The sequence below is a fragment of the Micromys minutus genome (assembly GCF_963924665.1).
Source record: "Micromys minutus genome assembly, chromosome: 6".
In the NCBI taxonomy this organism is placed as follows: Eukaryota; Metazoa; Chordata; class Mammalia; order Rodentia; family Muridae; genus Micromys; species Micromys minutus.
The window spans coordinates 77,168,503-77,186,657 of NC_137975.1; the positions used below are offsets into that span (position 1 = coordinate 77,168,503).

Here is an 18,155-nt window from a genome sequence, read left to right on the forward strand (position 1 = left end):
CTCTGAGATGATTTTCCTGTATGCATCAAAATGCTGAGTTTTGTTTATGTAGCCAGTCTGATAGCCTGTATCTTTTTATTGGGGAATTGAGTCCCTTTATGTTAACAGATATTAAGGAATAGTGGTTGCTGTTTCCCACTATTTTTGCTTTTGTAGGTAGAATTGTGCCTGTGTGTCTTTTTTCTTTTGGTTTTCTTGCTTAGGAGTTTTCTTGTTTTTACTAAGATATGGTTCCCCTCATTGTATGAGGTTTCCCACCTATAATTTTTTGTAGTGCTGGGTTTGTGGTCAGATATTGTGTCCATTTAGTTTGTCTTGGAATATCTTAGTCTCTCCATCTATGGTGATTGAGAGTTTTTCTGGGTATAGTAGCTTGGGCTGGCACTTGTGGTCTCTTAGGGTCTGCATGATATCAGTCCAGGATCTTATAGCTTTCAGTCTCTGTTGATTATTCACGTGTGATTCTGATTGGTCTGCCTTTATATGTTACTTGTCCTTTTCCCCTTATTGCTTTTATTATTCTTTTTTTTTTTTTTTTTTTTTGCTTTGGGCACTTGGCATACTGACTGTTCCTGTGGTAAGGAATTTCTTTTCTGGTCCAACCTTTTTTGAGTTCTGTAGGCTTGTTTTATACTCATGGTCATCTCATTCTTAAGGGTAGAGAAGTTTTTTTCCAGGATTTTGTTGAAGATATTACTTTGCCTCTTAGTTGATATTCCTCATCCTTTCTATTCCTATTATTCTTAGGTTTGCTCTTCTCATTGTGTCCTGGATCTCCTGGACATTTTGGGTTAAAAGCTTTTTTTGTTTTTGCATCTTCTCTGACTGTATTGTCTATGTTTTCAATGTTGTCTTCGGCCCCCGAGATTCTCTCTTCCATCTCTTGTAGTCTGTTGGAAATGCTTGAATCTCTGACTCCTGATTTCTTTTTTAGGTTTTCTACCTACAGGGTTGTCTCTTTTAGTGTTTTCTTTATTGTGTCCATTTCCATTTTAAATTCCCCCTTCCATTCCTTCATCTCTTTGGTCCTGTTTTCCTCTAGTTCTTTGAGTTCTTTGAGTGTTTTTCTTGTTTCTTCTTTAAAAGCTCCTAATTCTTTATTCATTTCCTCCCACTCTTGTTTAAGGATCTCTATCATCATCTTGAGGTATGATTTTGGGTCTGAGTCTTCTATTTCTGGAATGTTTGACATTCCGTTGTTTGCTGTGATGGGAGAGCTGAGTTCTGGTGTTGCCCTGTTGTCTTGTTTTCCCTAAGGTAAGTTTTTTTGCTTTCCTCCTGCCATCTTGTTGTCTGTGTTTATATGTGATCTTGTTGTCAGTGATTGGTTTTCACCTCTCTGTTGTTCCTAGCCTGTTTCCCTGGATTTCCTTGTATTCTTGATGGCAGGTGGCCTGATTATCTATTCTGTATGCAGGGACCACTGGCTGATAACAGACAGCCCAAAGCAGTGTTCCTGCTTCCCTGAACCAATGGGGGGGCACACTTTCCACATTCTCTGCACATACCTCTCTTTCCCAGCTACTTGGCTACTCAGAGCACTGTCTCACTAGGACTGTGTCCCTGGATCTCCTCTGTTCCTGTTGGCAGATGGCCCAAGCGCCTGTTCTGCAGGCATGGGCCACTGGCTGGAAACACACAACTCAGAAGCAGCGTTCCTGCTCCTCCGAATCAGTCGGAGGGTGCACACTTTCTGCATGCTCGGCAGAGATCTCTCTGCTTCTCGCCTTCTCACCAGGCCTGTGTCCTGGATCTCCATTGTTCTTGGTGGCGGATTGCCTGTGTGCCTGTTCTGCCAGGGATATCATTTTAAATTTAAATACAGAGAAAATCCAAGAAAAAATTTAAACATAGAATAATATAATATTATAATACTTTGTAGTACTTCATTAGCTTCATTTTAAAATTGATGTACTTTGGCTTGGATTGATTATATGCAGCTTTTATGAATATAGTAAGAACTTTCATAGATAAGTGTGCATAATGACTCTCACATTTACAGAAAATGTTAGTTCATGTTTATCTCATTTGAAGCTTAAAACTCTTCAGTATTTGGAATGCACATGTTCCACAATGTTTATTTTTGGAAGAAGCAATGCCCTAGTACTTAAAAATGTTTTCTGATTAGAACTGAGAGCTCCCCAAACCTAAAGGAATATATGCAAGAACATAAGGGTCAAATAATTGTCATTATTTTGAACAGAATAATAGCATCAAAATTTCCCTTCAGCATATAAAATAAAGAAGCAAGTGATTTTGGCATGGTTGATAAAAGAGACATGAATTTAATCCTGTGGAGTATTTGTCAAATCCTACTATTATTGCTATTGTGTGTATACAATGGCATACAAGTTCACAAATTGTATGAAACCTTAGTGATAAATTTTGCTCCCACTATTTCCTCTCATATTGTGAATCATCACTTTATATAGTATGAATGCTCTCCAGTAAGAATCAATGTTCAAACCAGTCACTATTAGTTTGATATATCTATATCCTATAACTCAAGTTGGTGATATAAGCAGGCTTTGCCTTGGAATACATGAGGTCTGAGAGCATATCAGATTGCTGAGTTCATCTGGAAGTATTTCCCTGAAGTCTTTACGTCATAATCCTTCCGCTATGCAGTGTCCTCCAGGATGTGACTAATTTGAGGTTGACCAGGAGCTATGGAGCTCTGTTGTACCTCAGGTGAGTAATGTTTTCAGCACGATAGAATTTCTCACACCCTCTTTGGACATTTTTTTTCACATTCCTTTTAGCATTCATACTGCTTAATAAATTTCCTACTAATATGGAAGAACTTACTTTTAGTGTAAGTGGATGAAAAACAGAGGTTTGACTATATAGAACTCCAAAAAATGTGTCCACATAAGATGATTTCACATAATGATGACAAAACAAATAAGGAGACAATGATGTAATATCATTCTAAACCAAGAATACCAGGCAAAATGAAATAGAATCTAGAGAATCTTTTTACCATGAAAACTCAATATCTATAGTCACACAGAAGTACTTAAGTAATCCACTCAACCAAAGTATTAAATGAATATTCTTTGCAAATCATCAAAAGAATAAATATGCATCAAGTTAAATACAGAGTTTCTAAAAAATTCTTCATACCATGATATTAATGAATCACATCATTCTGTTCATATGAAATTAGCGTGGGAGGGTGAATGCCTCTGTCTGTGAAGTCATTCCCTTTTAAACCTAAGGACCCAAGTTTCATCCTCAGAAACAAAGATACCTTCCACAATGACAGACATTTGAATCCTACCACTGGGGAAAATGAAACACAAGATCACTGAATGTCTTTTCATTAAGACTATGCTAATAAGTGAGATTCAGTTCTATAAAATATTTTTTAAATGAGGTCAGAAGTACTCTTCACAAGAACAATGTAACTATTTTCTGGCTTATATAATATCACAAATATACCCACAAACACATATACATAAATATATAGAGACACCCTAGCCTATTTCAACACCATATGACCTACTTTAATTTTTAAAAGCTGATTTATCAAATATGCATTGATATAAATGTTATAGCCTCAACCTTACATCTGATGTGGAAAAATGACCATGTTAAAGGAACTCCTTGAAAATAACCACAGAAAAAGATAGTTATAATTTTTGATGGAAGCTTTATATCCTGGTGTATTCTTTAACCAGTAATATCAATTTGTATGATTTGTAAGAAAAATCAAATTTTAAAAGAGGAAAATGAACATAATTTGGTTATGACCTTCTGAATGTAAAATATACATTTCTCCTTCCACTCATGACAAGGGAGACCCTACGTTTCATATACTATGCAGGAAATAGTTTAGAGGTTTGTTCATATCTAGAGTATGGCTGTGATGCCAAGAATCTGTCCTTATCTTGGGTGTTAGGGGCTGTAACCTCATCCTGCTCTTGATGGCTACTGCAGAAAAAATTTTGAGGAATATAAAAAATTCAAATTCCACTGCTTTACAGAGTTGGACTCAAGGTAAAAGTATAAAAATTAATTGCTTATTGGTAATTGTTGCTGAGCTGAACTGCACATAATTGATGGCTACATTATAATGTGTCCATGAAGAAATAGTGACAGTTTGATACCCAAAGGTAGGTCATAGTCATTTTGCTCAGAATGTATAATCAACAAAAAGAAAGGAAGGAAGGAAGGAAGGAAGGAAGGAAGGAAAAAAGAAAGAAAAAAGGAAGAAAGAAGAAAAAAATAAAGAAACAAAAAAGAAAGAAACAAAGAAAGTAAAAAAAAAAAGAAGAAGAAAAGAGAAACAAGCTATAGAATGATGTTTACCATAACAAAGGCTGTGAGTGATCCTAGTATTTAAAGAATCAAGTGAGGTTGTGGGAAAAATAAAAAGAAGTATAGTTCAGTCCTTTTTCAAACTATTCCAATGGGGTTCCCAAATTTAGTCCCATGGTTTGCTGCAGGCATCCTCATCTGTATTCTTCAGGATCTGGCAGAGGCTTCCTGGGGACTACTTTAACAGGCTCCCATCAGCAAGTACTTCTTGGCATCAGCCATAGTGTCTGGGTTTGCTTTTTGAAGATGGAATGTATCAATAGTTGGGGTGGTCTCTAGATGGCCTTTGCTTATATCTCAGCTCCACTCTTTGTCTCTGCACTTTCTTTAGAAAGTAAAACCTCTGGGGTAAAATTTTTGAAAAGGGTGGTTGGCCTGAACCCTCCACCAGGGGCCAAGTCCTCTCAAATATATGTGGTTTCTACAGGTTTTTTTTCTTCACTTTTGGGAATAATGTTACTCTGTTGGGTCCTGGGAACCTCTTACATCCCAGGCGTCTAGGACTTTCTATTGGCTGGGAGGAACAATATTAACTAACTGAACCTCCCAGAACTTAGAGTGACTAAACCAACAATGTAACAATAAACATGTAGGGATGTATGACTCTAGATGCATATGAAACAGAAATAAGTGGGCAGGGAGGCCCTGGGTCTTGTGGAGGCCCAATGCCGCAGTGAGGTGGTATGCTAGAATGGTACTAGCTGGGTGAGGTGAGAGTGGATGGGTGGATTGTGGGAACACCCTCATAGATGCTCGGGAATGGGAGATAGGAAAGTGAGGGAAAACTGTCAAAGGGGTCAACATTTTAAATGTAAATAAATGAAATAAACTTTAAAACAGGAAAGTTATGGTTATGTTAATACTGAATTGAATCCATGGGCCATTCTCAACACCGTTGATATTTTAACAGTATTAGTTGTTCATTGGATAAATACACAGAGTCTTTCTGCTTATTGTGTCTTCTATTTCTCTCATCATTATTTTGTCATTGTTTCGACTCTTATCTGGTTCTGCTGTGTATTTAGTGGTGGCACACACAAATGAATTTGAAAAGGTTCTCTCTTGAAACTCTTGATATAGTTTGTAAAGTATTAATATAATTTCCTCTTCAAATATTGGTGAGATTTCACTAGCAACACTGAAAGATCCATATTTTGTCCCGCACAACCGTCTCGCCTGCAAGAACGACGCGGCACATGAAATAGGATTCTTCTCTGGTAAACTTTAATGTTCTCGAGAGGCAGAGCATAAGCATAGATCAAGTAGAAGCAAAGACCACGAACTATCTAGCCCGTCCCCTTATATAGGAATCAGTCCTTGCCTTGGACGCGGAGCCCCCTGATTGGTTGAAACTCATCAGGCCATATGACGCCACGGGAGAGGCAGAGCTCAAGGAGTGGAAAGTTACCCAGCACGTGCGCACATGACTTGTTTACTGCTAACTCCAGCCAGATGTCAGCGCCATCTTGTAATGGAGAATGTGCAGGCGGCACCCCACATCTCCCCCTTTCTTTTATTCTTTAAGCAAAGTAGGACACCCATATTAGGAGGGCGGAGATAGAAGTCAAATCCTCATTAAGGTGTATAAAGACCATGTACAGGAGTAACCACTAGGCTTTTTGTAGCCCGTAGTACTCTTGACCTGTCACTCTGCCGTTTTTCTGAGGGAGGGACACTGGGGCAGGCAACCCTCACGCCAGATGACATATCTCCCAGAGATACCCCGAGACAAGGGGCTCTCAGTGCGATGCTTTGCTCGGCATCCCTTATGGGCTGCTCAAACCAGACACTCTAATCCTGTGCAATGAACCGAAGTTCTAGAAATGCAAGAGCTGTCTGGCCGGCGACCTACTGCTTAAGCATAGACAACCAGATATCGGCTGATGCTCCATGTTCTAGAGCGACAAGCGCTTGGGCAATAACCACCTTGTCTCTCTTTTTGTTTGGGCCTTGAGCTTACAAACCAGCCAGAGAAGCAACGCAAGTCCGCAGCAAAGGATTGCTCCAAAGAGTCCCACCCCCACCCAAGTTAATATCGGTGGTGAAAAGCTTAGGGAAGACTGTAGCATCATGTTCCACTGGAATTGGTTTCAGGAATGCCGACAGAATCGCCCATCTTGCCTCTCCTCTGACTCTTTGGTTCCAAAGCATCAGGAGCAGGGCTGTCATCAGGAGTCTCCACCATTTTTCGAGTGAGCCTCTCGGGGACCCAAAAGGGATTATTTTCATCCTGAGGGAAAACACAAACAGCTCCCCTGGATCTGATCAACACAAGATCCGGTCCTTTCCATTTATTAGTTATGACATCTTTCCATTTCACCATCTCTCTTGGTTTATCCATGGGTAGGCAATGCCTTTCAGCCACCGTATGGCCATGGTCATCAAGATTTAAAAAAATTTAAGGTGAATAGTGCCATGGATACTGCGGTCCTAGGCACAGGGGGCAAAGCCTGCATAATTGCCCCTTTTTGTTTTATTAGATATGATTTAAGGGTGCGGTGAGCACGTTCAACGATGCCTTGCCCTTGTGGGTTGTAAGGCAAACCTGTTAGATGTGTCACCACCATGTGGCTACAAAATTGTTGGAATTTTTGTGAGGTATAAGCCACGTTGTATAGGGCCAAGCAAATGCATTTGTTCATTGATGGCTCTCAATTCATGCAACAATCACCATTTTCCTGATTTCTTTTTAATCACAAAAATGGGGGTATTCCAAGGTGAAGTAGAGGGTTCTACATGACCCAATTGTAGTTGTTCTCTAACTAATTGGGTAACAGCTTCAAATTTTTCAGAGGTAAGGGGCCATTGAGGAACCCATACCGGATCTTCCGTTTTCTATGGTATGGGCCGTACTGCCTCAATGGCGCTTAGGAAAAGCCCAGACCCTGCCTTTCTTTGTTGGGGTTAGGCGAGACAGGCTCTAGGGGTCCTTGTTCATAGCGTCCCAAGCCTTTTCCCTCTTTATATCCCATCTTATCCATAATATCATAAGCCTGTGCAGAATATTTATTGGATAGAATTAGCCTCATTTGTTGCATTATATCTCTCCCCCATAATTTAACTGGAAGAGGGAGTACATAGGGGACAAATCGCCCACATTGGCCTTCAGGGGCTTTCCAGGTGAGTGAGGCTGCACTAATGGTGGGGCAGAACTTATAACCCAATCCTTGTAAGGAGTGTGATGACTCTACAACAGGCCAGTGTTTGGGCCACCAATGAGTGGATATAATACTCTTATCAGCCCCTGTATCGAGGATGCCCTCAAATTTTTTCTCATTAACCCACAAGTTAAGCCTTGGCCTGGTATTCAAAGATACTGCTAAATAAGCTAAGTCAGTCCCAGAGGAACCCATCTGTTTTTCTGCTTTTTCCTTAGTCTTTTTATCAGAGCTATCAGGGAGGAGCAATAACTGTGCAATCCTGTAGCCCTGAGTTACAGAGAATATGCCCGTTGGGCTGGAGCACAGTACCTGTATTTCAGAGGAGTGTTCATTGTCTACTATGCCTGGGTGGACTATCAGTCCTTGTGCTGTAAGGGATCCTCGTCCGAGGATCAGTCCTAGGGTTCCTGGAGGCAAGGTGACCGCTCCTACAGGGATGGGCTGAACGCCCATCTGAGGCATTAATACCAGTGAGGAGGAGGCACGCAGGTCCATTCTTGTTGGCCTGTCTGTGTGCTCACTTTGCTCTCCCCTAGGGGTTTGGAAAATTTGCTCCCATATCTTTGAGGGCCCTGGGAACGGGGGCCCAGTGACCCGTTTTTTGGCATCTCATTGGTCTGGGCAGTCTGGCTCTATAGTGGAGGGAGGAGCCGGCCTTTGAGGTATCTGACAGAGCAGCAATGTTCAGCTTTATGGTACCCCTTGCCACATCTTGTGCAAAGGGGCGGAGGGTCTCTAGTGACCATCCGACAATCTTTTTTCAAGTGTACAGATCTTCCACATCTAAAACAGATCCATCTATCAGGGGCTTGTGGAGAGCCCCTCTGGGACTGCAAAATGGCTGCCGTGAGACCTGCATTAGTGAGTGGCCCTCCCAGTTCTCTACAGACTCGAAGCCAATCTTGAATGCCTTTGCCCTTTCTAGGGGCGATAGCGGCTCGACATTCTTGGGTGGCATGTTCAAAAATAAGCTGTTCAATAAGAGGGGCAGCCTGCTCGGGATCCCCGAAGATCCGACCTGCCGCCTCGGTCATGCGGGCTACAAAATCTGAAAAAGGCTCTTGAGGTCCCTGAATGATTTTTGTAAGCTGATTATCGGCCCCTCCCTTTTTTGAAAGTGCCTTCCAGGCCTTAATGGCTGTGCTTGATACTTGGGCGTAGGCACCCCAATGATAAGCTGTCTGATCTGCTGCATAGCCACCTTGGCCAGTCAGCAGATCAAATGTCCATTTTTGTTGTTCAGGAGTCAGGGCCGAAGCATTGGCTCTTGCTTGGGTTTGGGCAGCCTCATACCAAAGAGCCTTCCACTCCATATACTGTCCCATGCTCGGTAGAGCAGCCTTGGCAACTGTCTGCCAATCAGAGGGAGTTAAGGCAGAGATAGCCAATCTATCAAGCTGAGCGATAGTAAAGTTGGCGGTTACCCCATATTTTCTAACTGACTCTGCCAATTCTTTTATTTGATTATATTCTACAGGGGCATGAACGTGGCCACCCTCAGCTGTCTCAAACACAGGGAAAGCAAGACACATCTGCCTTCTCACTTTTTCCGGGAGGAACGAGAAGGATTTTACAGGCATGCGTGCTGCATGAGGAGGGGGCACGGGTAAAGGAGGCGCTGTCGTAACAATTGGGGACAAGCGCATGGGCCTGCACTGCTCATCAGGATAGTATCTTTTTTCCTCATATCTAGCTTCTTCTTCATCTATCTCTGCTTCTTCTTCTGGGTCTAAGCCTTCTTGCTCATCATCATCATCTGAAGTCTCGGGGCTATCAATGTTAAGAGTCTCAAAGTCTTCTACAGGGTACAAGCTGACTCCCCTTTTCTTAATATTAGAGGGCCTAAGGGAATGAAAATCTGAAGGTTTGTGGGTAACAACTCTCCCGCTGTACAGCGTACCTGGAGGTCCTTTTTCCTTAGGGGGGAAATATCTTTTCCTGCGCGCGCCCATCCTCTCACTCTGTTTGGCTTCTGATAGTCTATCCTGGACTTCACTCAATACCTCTTGCTCCTCAGCGACAGCGGGCCTACAACTCTCATCTTTTAAACAATTTTGTACCATCGTCCAAATGGCCATGGCCCCAGGCCCGAGGTCTCCGGCAGTCTGCGCAGTCTAAATCTCTAGCAAATTTTTCCATGAGGCTGGTGAGAGAGACCCAGAGACCGCAAACCAAGGGATAGCACGCTCTACCACTTTTACAAAACGCTGTAAGATGCGGGTGGGCAATTCTAAATCTCTCTGCTTAAGAATTGACTGCAGGGCTGTAATGGTCCAGTGTGAAGAGCCCATCACAGTGATGTAATGCCCGTGGCTTATTTACGTCATGGCACAAAGTGAAACTGAAATGGGAGTCTCAGCGCGTTCCACTTTTTTTTTTTCTACAAAAGACTTATGGAACGCAGGGGTGCCGCGGCTTATCTATGTCCGACTTAAGCACAAAATTAACACCAACCCTGATGGACACAGTAAGAAATTAAGAGGAAGAGAATAAAAACTGCACTGACAAAGACCAGAGCCTCTATGGACCCTTACCACGGCCGTGGAAGATTTAAACTAAATTTAAAGAAAGATCCAGGGTCAGACATACCTTGCCGAACTTATCTCCCTGCAGTTCTGGATCCTCCCTGCCCAGAGAGAGAGGGTCTTCTGTGGTGCAGACGATGGAGTGGTCGAGTTCCCGGGTTCAGGCACCAGATTTTACTTCCATAGAAAACATTTATTATTTCAACATACCAAGATGAAGAAACAACTCAAGGAAAAAAGTTGCTATATTTTACATATCTGGAGAACTTTCTCCTCCCAATTCTTATACAAAAATCTTGCTTTTTTTTTGGTTGATAAGTCTTGATATTTTATAATATTCCATCTAACCTTGCTAAAATTTCGTTTGAATTTTTACAGATTATTATCCCAAAGCTGCTCACCATTTGTAATTTTCAATGAAATAGATCTATGCTTTAAGTAGCTTACTGGTCTAATAAAATGTTTTGAAAAGCATTTGACAGTAGTAAAAATAAAAAGTAAAAGTTTACCAGAAACTCATCAGCCATAGAAAAGAAATGCTTCATCTCTACATGTTAATTGATATCTCAGTCTCTAAAGTCATATATTTAGAATTATTTTATAGGATGCCCATGACTCCAACAATTTATACATTCTGCCTCCACTGATATTGAGTGCATAGCAGGATAAAATGATTAACCAATTGAAAAATATATTAATATTTTGGTCAAGCAATATAAAAGATTTGGGCTACTAATATTATATAATCTATTAGAATATGGAATGGATTTCATGATTTCACCAGTCATTAAGTAGAGTATTTCAGGATACTTTCCAAAAGTTTTAAAATTCAGTTACAGAATAAATTCATCAAAATCCTAGAAAAGTAAAACAAGTTTAACCCATGGAACAGTAGTTACCATTGTGAGCAACAATTATGTATTTAAGTTTCAAACCACAAAAACTATCTATGTGCTATCTTGTAAGACTGAAAATATAGTGCCCAAAACTGTCACATTCTACAACGAAAATGAGACTTTTGGTAAATGTGCTTGTGGATGTGATGTACTTGTGAAACACCTCCTAAACAATTGTGCTTAGTCTTGTTCATTGCTATAACATCTTCCTCCTCTATTTGGAAAAAGGTTGAACAGGGTTTCTTGTTAATGTAAGAGTCTTGAGTTTAATAAAGCAGTCTAAGAAAAATTGAGTGTTGCAGATATAGAGAGGACAAATATTTATAAAATTATCAAAAGCACTGATTACAACATGAAATATTAGTGAACGTTAGAGAAGACATAAAATACGTAACAACTTGAATTAAGGTGACATATAGGGGGAAAATTCCTTTTTCCTGCTGACCTGAAAATGAGTAATCAATCAGTCCAGATGATCTTGCTGATTTGGAGAATGACTTGAACTCTCCAGATCATATGGAAAAAATGCAGTGTGAGAAATATTGTGCTATAACGGTGCTAAATGTAAAGAGAATGTTAATAATCCTGAGGGAAGAATGTTGCTGATCAATAGACAATGAATCAATCTGGCCCCAAGCTTTGCTTGGGTGGTGGGTGCAGTCTGGTGGTATATATAGGAGGGAGAATGTTAAATAAAGACAAACTCAGGTGAAGCAGATTTCCTGACTGGGAGTACACACTGTGGAGAATCTGCTCAGACATGCAGATGACTTTGACTCTTTCAGGCTCTGGTGAGTTTCCACTCATCCATGTACCTCTAAGTAAACCTTAATATAGCATACATGTTCAAGATGTATTTGGAGTATGTGTTTGCTTTTGGACATGATTTCTTGTCAAAGCGCCTTCTAAACATTTGTGTTAAACCTGTTGGTGACTTTATGTATTACAACATCTATTGAAAAAAAAAAAGTTTTTACTTTGTTTCTTTTTAACGGAAGACGTGCTAGTTTAGCAAAACATTCTAGAACTTTAAATATGTAGAAATGATGACCTGAGTAATCTAACTCATGGTTTGTTGAAGCTTCATGCATTTACATCTCTCTATGCATCATTGGCGAACTGATATTTGGTCATGCTTTCTCTATAGAAAAGGCAACAGAGAGATGAAAGGACTTTCTATGCTTTACATGCTCAATTAAGTCTGAGGTCAGTGGCCTTCAAGGGGATATCTTCTTGATTTTGGACACATGAAATTTCTCAGTTATTTCTCAATGTCTTTAAGGAAAGGGGAGTGAAAGTTAACAGGGTTCCTAGTATCTATGGAGCAACAGCAGTTCGACACTTTCCACTTCACAGCTTACCGTCTAGAACAACAAAAAATTAGAACTTAATTTGTGTTACTGAAAATATTAGGGGATACTGAGAATTCAAATATTAAATGAATTGATAGATTCAATGGCTCAATTGCTTCATCTTCAGATACGGGGATTTATTATTACTTTTTGGGAACCAAACAGAATATTTGCTTTGTTTTAATCTATCTGTATTACCTAGCAAATTCCAAAAGACTTAGAAGATTTTATTCATAAGGAAAATGAATTAGTTACAATAATAGTGGATTTAATTCTTGAGTACTTCAAATATGTTCAAATATTTAATTGATGTCTCTAGTTAATGGTAGTTAGAGCTTCATGTGCTTACAAAAATCTTGAAAAGCTACTTTTGAGCAAATGCAAACACTGAGAAGTGTCTTATATTTTTAATTCCCTAATTCACAAATGTCACTAATTTTCTGTGTTTTCCATTTATAAAAATGAGTTCTACTTAATAATAGCAAGTTAAACCACATGGCTGGTGGCCCTCTGAAAAACCAGCATTCTAAGATAATTTATCTGTTGTAACCTCATATGCATAGATCATCTCAGCATTTTTCTCTGACAGCAGGGATGAAACTGTTGCTGCTGGTGTCAAGCCTGCTCTTTTGGGAGAATGTGACCTCCAAACCAACTGCCATTGTGTCCACTGAGGACCTGTATCATCGTTTGGTTGAACAGTCTCATAATACATTCATTGTGGCTGCGGATTTATACCAGGAATTTGTAAGTGATGTCATTGCTGTTAGATTCTTAGCTAAAAGGACCTTGAAATAGCTAAACAGTAATACAATTAGAGTATGTCATTTATTTATTTCCAAAATAATTTAATATTATAGGTAATAGAAAGAATTATATAACAAATGTAAAATGGGCAGAATGTAAAGTTTCATTAAAATCTCAAAAAAATATAAAATATTAAATGCTATTTTGAAGTTTTCTGTAATCACATTAAAAATCACAGTTTCTTTGAAACTTTGTCACAGGAACTTTGAATTCTTGGTCATATATCCATGGGTTCTGTGGTTCTGTCTTCATGGCCAGTCCTTATTGTTCTGAAGACATGTAATGCGGGATAATTAAATGAAAGTTAGTTAATTTGAATGAAAAAAACAGAAAAAGTCAAAACAGTGAGGTACTCAAATTAAAAAAATCATATTTAAAAAAAATCCAAATAATGAAACAGAAAAACAAATACAAAACACAGGAACTCTTTTTCAGTTCACAAGTGGTAAGAATTATGGTTTATTATTTTCAGGTAGGACTCTTATTGCAGTTTAGATGATATAGACACAAAATACACCATCTCTCCCTCAAAGGTAAAACTCTTCCGTTCAGGGTCTGACAGTGAGGAAACAATGGACAGTCTCAGTTGAAAAGTGAGCATACGGACTATAAATCCTTACATTAGTAGGGAATGTGCATTCCTACTTTTAGTTTCCTTCACCTGTTTTCTTAAACTTCTTATTCTTCTCTCCTAATCTTTCAGCAGTACAACATTGTAAAAAATTTTGGTTAATTTTGGTAAACTGTGTGATACTTAAAATAAAGAAATTTTGTGTTTTACTAATAAATACCTTTACAAGTACACTTTTCATATTATTAATATGATAACGTCAAATATTTTTGTGAATTCTTATATTACTCACTTCAGGACATATCCTTAATATATGCCTAGCATTTAATAGATAATTGTTTACTCCATCAACATTAAAAATTGCATATTTTTTTCTGCAAAAGGTATGAAATAAACTACAGATAATATTTGAGATCAATTTTATAGAGGTAGAATCCTAATTTGAATTGTACATCTCATTTATACCAATGAAAATGAGATTTTTATAAGTCTGGAAAATAATGTTGATTCTATGATATTGACCAAAAATACTAAGAAACCTGGTACTTAAAGATTTAGCAATTAGTGGTTTAGGGAAATTTTGGTTACTTCTTTACAAATCATAACATTCACAAGGTCAATATAAAAGAACAGCAAGGGTGGAAGAGATTGGGAGGACATTAAATTACTTTGCACATGTATGGTAATGAAAATGTAGGTAGTTTATGTTTCCATCAATCCACTGTTTCAATAATGTGTATTTCCTAAGTATTAAAAATGTGTTGTCTTCCAAATTCATTGATCTTATGATCAAATATGGTTCCATTGAATTATGAATCCTCAAAGGAATCAAAACTTTCAATTTCTTTTAGAAAATGAATTTTTTTAAGACAAGTTGGATGAGTGACAGGATACTTCCCCTGTGCCACACTGCTTCCATCCACACTCCAGAGAACCGAGAGGAAGTCGAAGAAATTACAGTAGGTTCCTGCATTCCTGCATGTTTTGTTGTTGGTGATGTTGTTTGGTTTTGCCAAGCAAATGATGGTACACTTGTGCTTGTATTGCTATGTATGATTACTAAGCCAATGAAAGATGTGATAATTTCAGACTTAATAGTTAAAGATTGGGTAATAATGGTATTATATACTTGATAATTTAAGCACAAAATTGGAAGACTGCCAATTAGTGTGTTCTCTAGAACTAAGTGTAAAGATAGAAGCTAATTTCACCCCAGACTTTCTGTTTGTCCCCTTGGAAGTCTTTTCTCAACAGGACACCCATCCTTCTATATAATTGTATACATATAGAGTTAATACAAATCCCAGTGTACTTGTGGTATGATTCTAAGGGGTCTTCTTCTGACAGCAATTGTGTTTTTTCTTCCTAAATTTCTAAACTGTCAAGGACCTACTTATGCTCTTCATTATTTATACAGTGTTCCCTGACTGCTTAGGCTTCTTTTGTCTTAACTATAAATCATCTTTATAAATAACACTTTCTAGACTATCTCATGTTCCTCAGGATGACTTCCATTTTGATGAGGTCTTCATAACTAAAGAAAATCTACTATATATGTGTTATGACTCTTCCCTTTGACTACCTGCCATGAACAACAAAGTTTGATTTATATAAAACTAATATGTGGCTTTATCTTATAAACATAATCTAACCTCTAGTCATGCCTGTATTATTAATACAAGAAAAATATAAAATATACTCTCTTAAATAAAATTACTATATAATAACATAGAAATGAAGAAACCCATCTGTACATACTTTCTAGAATATATATATTGTTTTTTCTGCTGACACAGAAAGATTTAATGATGATGAAAAATTTCTAATTGTTTTGAAGTGAATAAAAAGGGAGGCTACAAAAAGCATAAACTTTTTTCCTTTAAATGTCATGTAAAAATTTACCTTAAATGTTTTTCATGTCATGCAATCCCTATTAATCATGATTGTACAATTCTCCAAGCACCACATTAGCTGTCAGGATTAGCCTGTTTAATTCATTCTTTTTTTTTTTTTTTTTTTTTTTTTTTTTTGCTTAAAATTATACATTTTTGTCAGTAATGTTTTTTCAGACATTGAAATAATTTTTACATAAAACCATGTGAATATATTTTTTCGTCAGAACTTGATTTTTTTCAAGGGCTTGACAGTATGCATTGAAAACCTAATAGTTACAATAAGCGTAAAGTACATGCAAAACAAAACGGAACATGGAAATAGTCAAAGTCTTCTTGTTTTGTAAATATATGTATATATTTTTTGTTTTCTTTATTTCTTGGACTTCATACAGTCTGTGAGTTGTTTCTGGGGGAGTGCAAGCCTCTGGGGTTAGCATCCCACTATCAGTGACTGCATATTATGTCTGTTCTTTTGTGACAATTCATTCTTAAATGAAAACATTTTTTGAAATTCTGATTGCATTTCTCACTGGTCTTTATTTTCATAATTTCTATAATTCCTCATAGCAAACAAAATCATTTCATTTTTTATGACTTGGAACTGGACTAACAATTATTTGTTCAAAATTTTATTCTGACTTCTATTGATACTCTGAATTAGACTAATGTTCTTTAGACTTTTTACTGAACATATCAATATATAAATAACTTCTTTAGAGAAAAATTTGGGTATCATGCAGACAGATACATGAAAATAGAAATTTTGAAAGACATTTTTTCAGTGAACACATTTTAATGTTCTGTATAAAAGTCTCAAGAATATAAACCAATTTGAAGGACTAGTGTGGAAATTATTTGAGACATTAGCTTCTGATAATATTGGCATCTTTTTTATGAGAGCCATGTTTCTGAACATGTACTAAGACAAATAGAACTGAATTCCTCATAGATGGGAAAGCAAGTGAAAAGAAAAGATTTTATTTGGACACATACTATATATAATATACAGAAACACAAAATAGTACCATTTTGAAAGAATTATTAAAACTTAATTTGTTTTAAATAGCAAAGTAGAATTCAGGCGCTGAAAATATATGTCTACACAACAATTATATAGTATAAAAATATTTGTATAGTACAAACCATTGACATATCTTGTTAATATAAAAATATACTGCAGTTTTCCTCCTTTGTGGAAAACCTACAGGTGTCTTCCTATCAAGCTTTATGTAACTTAGATTAATGTGATGTTTGATGATGTTTTCTTAGACTGAAGACTTTCTGAGAGCACTGATCAATGTTTCAGTTTCCTGGAAAGAACCTCTGACACACTTGGTATCTGCAGTGACTGCTCTTCCAGGAGCTTCTACTAATATGCAGGAAAAAGCTGCTGATTTGAAAAACAAAAATCTTGTGATTCTGGAGGGACTTCAGACAATATACAATAGGGTGAGCTGCTTCTACTCCATCTGGGTTGATGATATAAATACAGTTGATAAATTGTATAATGCAAAAAAATATTAAAGTGCCCAAATGCAAGGATAATTAGTGAGAAGTCCATGGAAAATTACTGTGTCTCAGAGTATTTTAGACTGTAGCTTTTCTGGATGGGGTTGGCACTCAGAAAATCTTATGACAATTATTTCTCATACTTCTTGTACCTTAACTCATTAAGTATAATATAATTTATATGTAGAAGGAATCATTAAGTACACAAAATATAAAGTAGATATTCCTCAATATAACAAAAGCATAAAGAGAGGTTACCAGAATTTGTAAGCTATGAAGATCATATCCTGAGATTACTAAAACTCCTTAAAAAAAGAATGAGCATAGCATCTCACTGACTATATATATATATATATATATATATATATATATATATATATATATATATAGAGAGAGAGAGAGAGAGAGAGAGAGAGAGAGAGAGAGGGAGAGAGAGAGAGAGAGAGAGAGAGAGAGAGAGGGAGAGAGAGAGAGAGAGAGAGAGAGAGAGAGAGAGAGAGAGAGAGAGAGAGAGAGGAGACAGACAGACACCAAGACAGAGAAACAGAGATGGAGACAGAGAGAGAGATAGAGGAACAGAGGGACACAGACAGAGGAAGGATAATGTCAATAATATGTTTCCATTTCATGTTCAGACTCAGGTTAATGTTGAAGAAAATGAAAATTTCGACTTCCCAACCTGGTCTGGACTTGAGGACTTGAAGTCATCTAATGAAGACACTCATCTTTTTGCCATTTATAACCTGTGCCGCTGCATCAAAAGGGACATCCACAAGATTGACAGTTATATAAAAATCTTGAGGTGCCGAGTCGTCTTTAAGGAAGGGTGTTGAGTACACAGATTTGGAGGTCCTACCGTCATGATCTTTGTTGAGCCAGATTTGTAATGCACTTTCCCTTCAGTGCATTCAGAGCTATGATGGAATTTTTTAAAATAAAATAAAACATAATTATTTAGATATACAAGACTCCCAGACTCTAAATGAATATTGAGTGAGGAAAGTCTCTTCTTTTTGTTAATATCATAAGGGTCAAGGCTTTTGCCAATATGTATGTAACATTCTGAAGTATGACAGTCATATCTGTTTATATATCACAGTGAATGGAGGCATACAC

The 18,155-nt window shown here is 37.7% G+C and overlaps 1 protein-coding gene across 2 annotated transcripts; it reads left to right on the forward strand.

Moving 5' to 3' along the window:
• Window positions 1-11,665: 11,665 nt before the first annotated feature.
• On the forward strand, window positions 11,666-17,872 carry LOC308421638 (prolactin-3D4-like; the record flags this gene model as incomplete). 2 transcript variants are annotated; one of them, XM_080918082.1, is made up of 5 exons in its annotated part: window positions 11,666-11,696; window positions 12,847-13,004; window positions 14,487-14,594; window positions 16,800-16,979; window positions 17,675-17,872. In XM_080918082.1, the coding sequence occupies 5 exons, from the start codon at window positions 11,666-11,668 to the stop codon at window positions 17,870-17,872; spliced, it is 675 nt and encodes a 224-aa protein (XP_080774208.1). The 2 variants fall into 2 exon arrangements, with proteins under 2 accessions (XP_080774208.1, XP_080774209.1); XM_080918083.1 differs by having other exon boundaries at window positions 12,850-13,004.
• Between the last annotated feature and the right edge of the window lie 283 nt (window positions 17,873-18,155).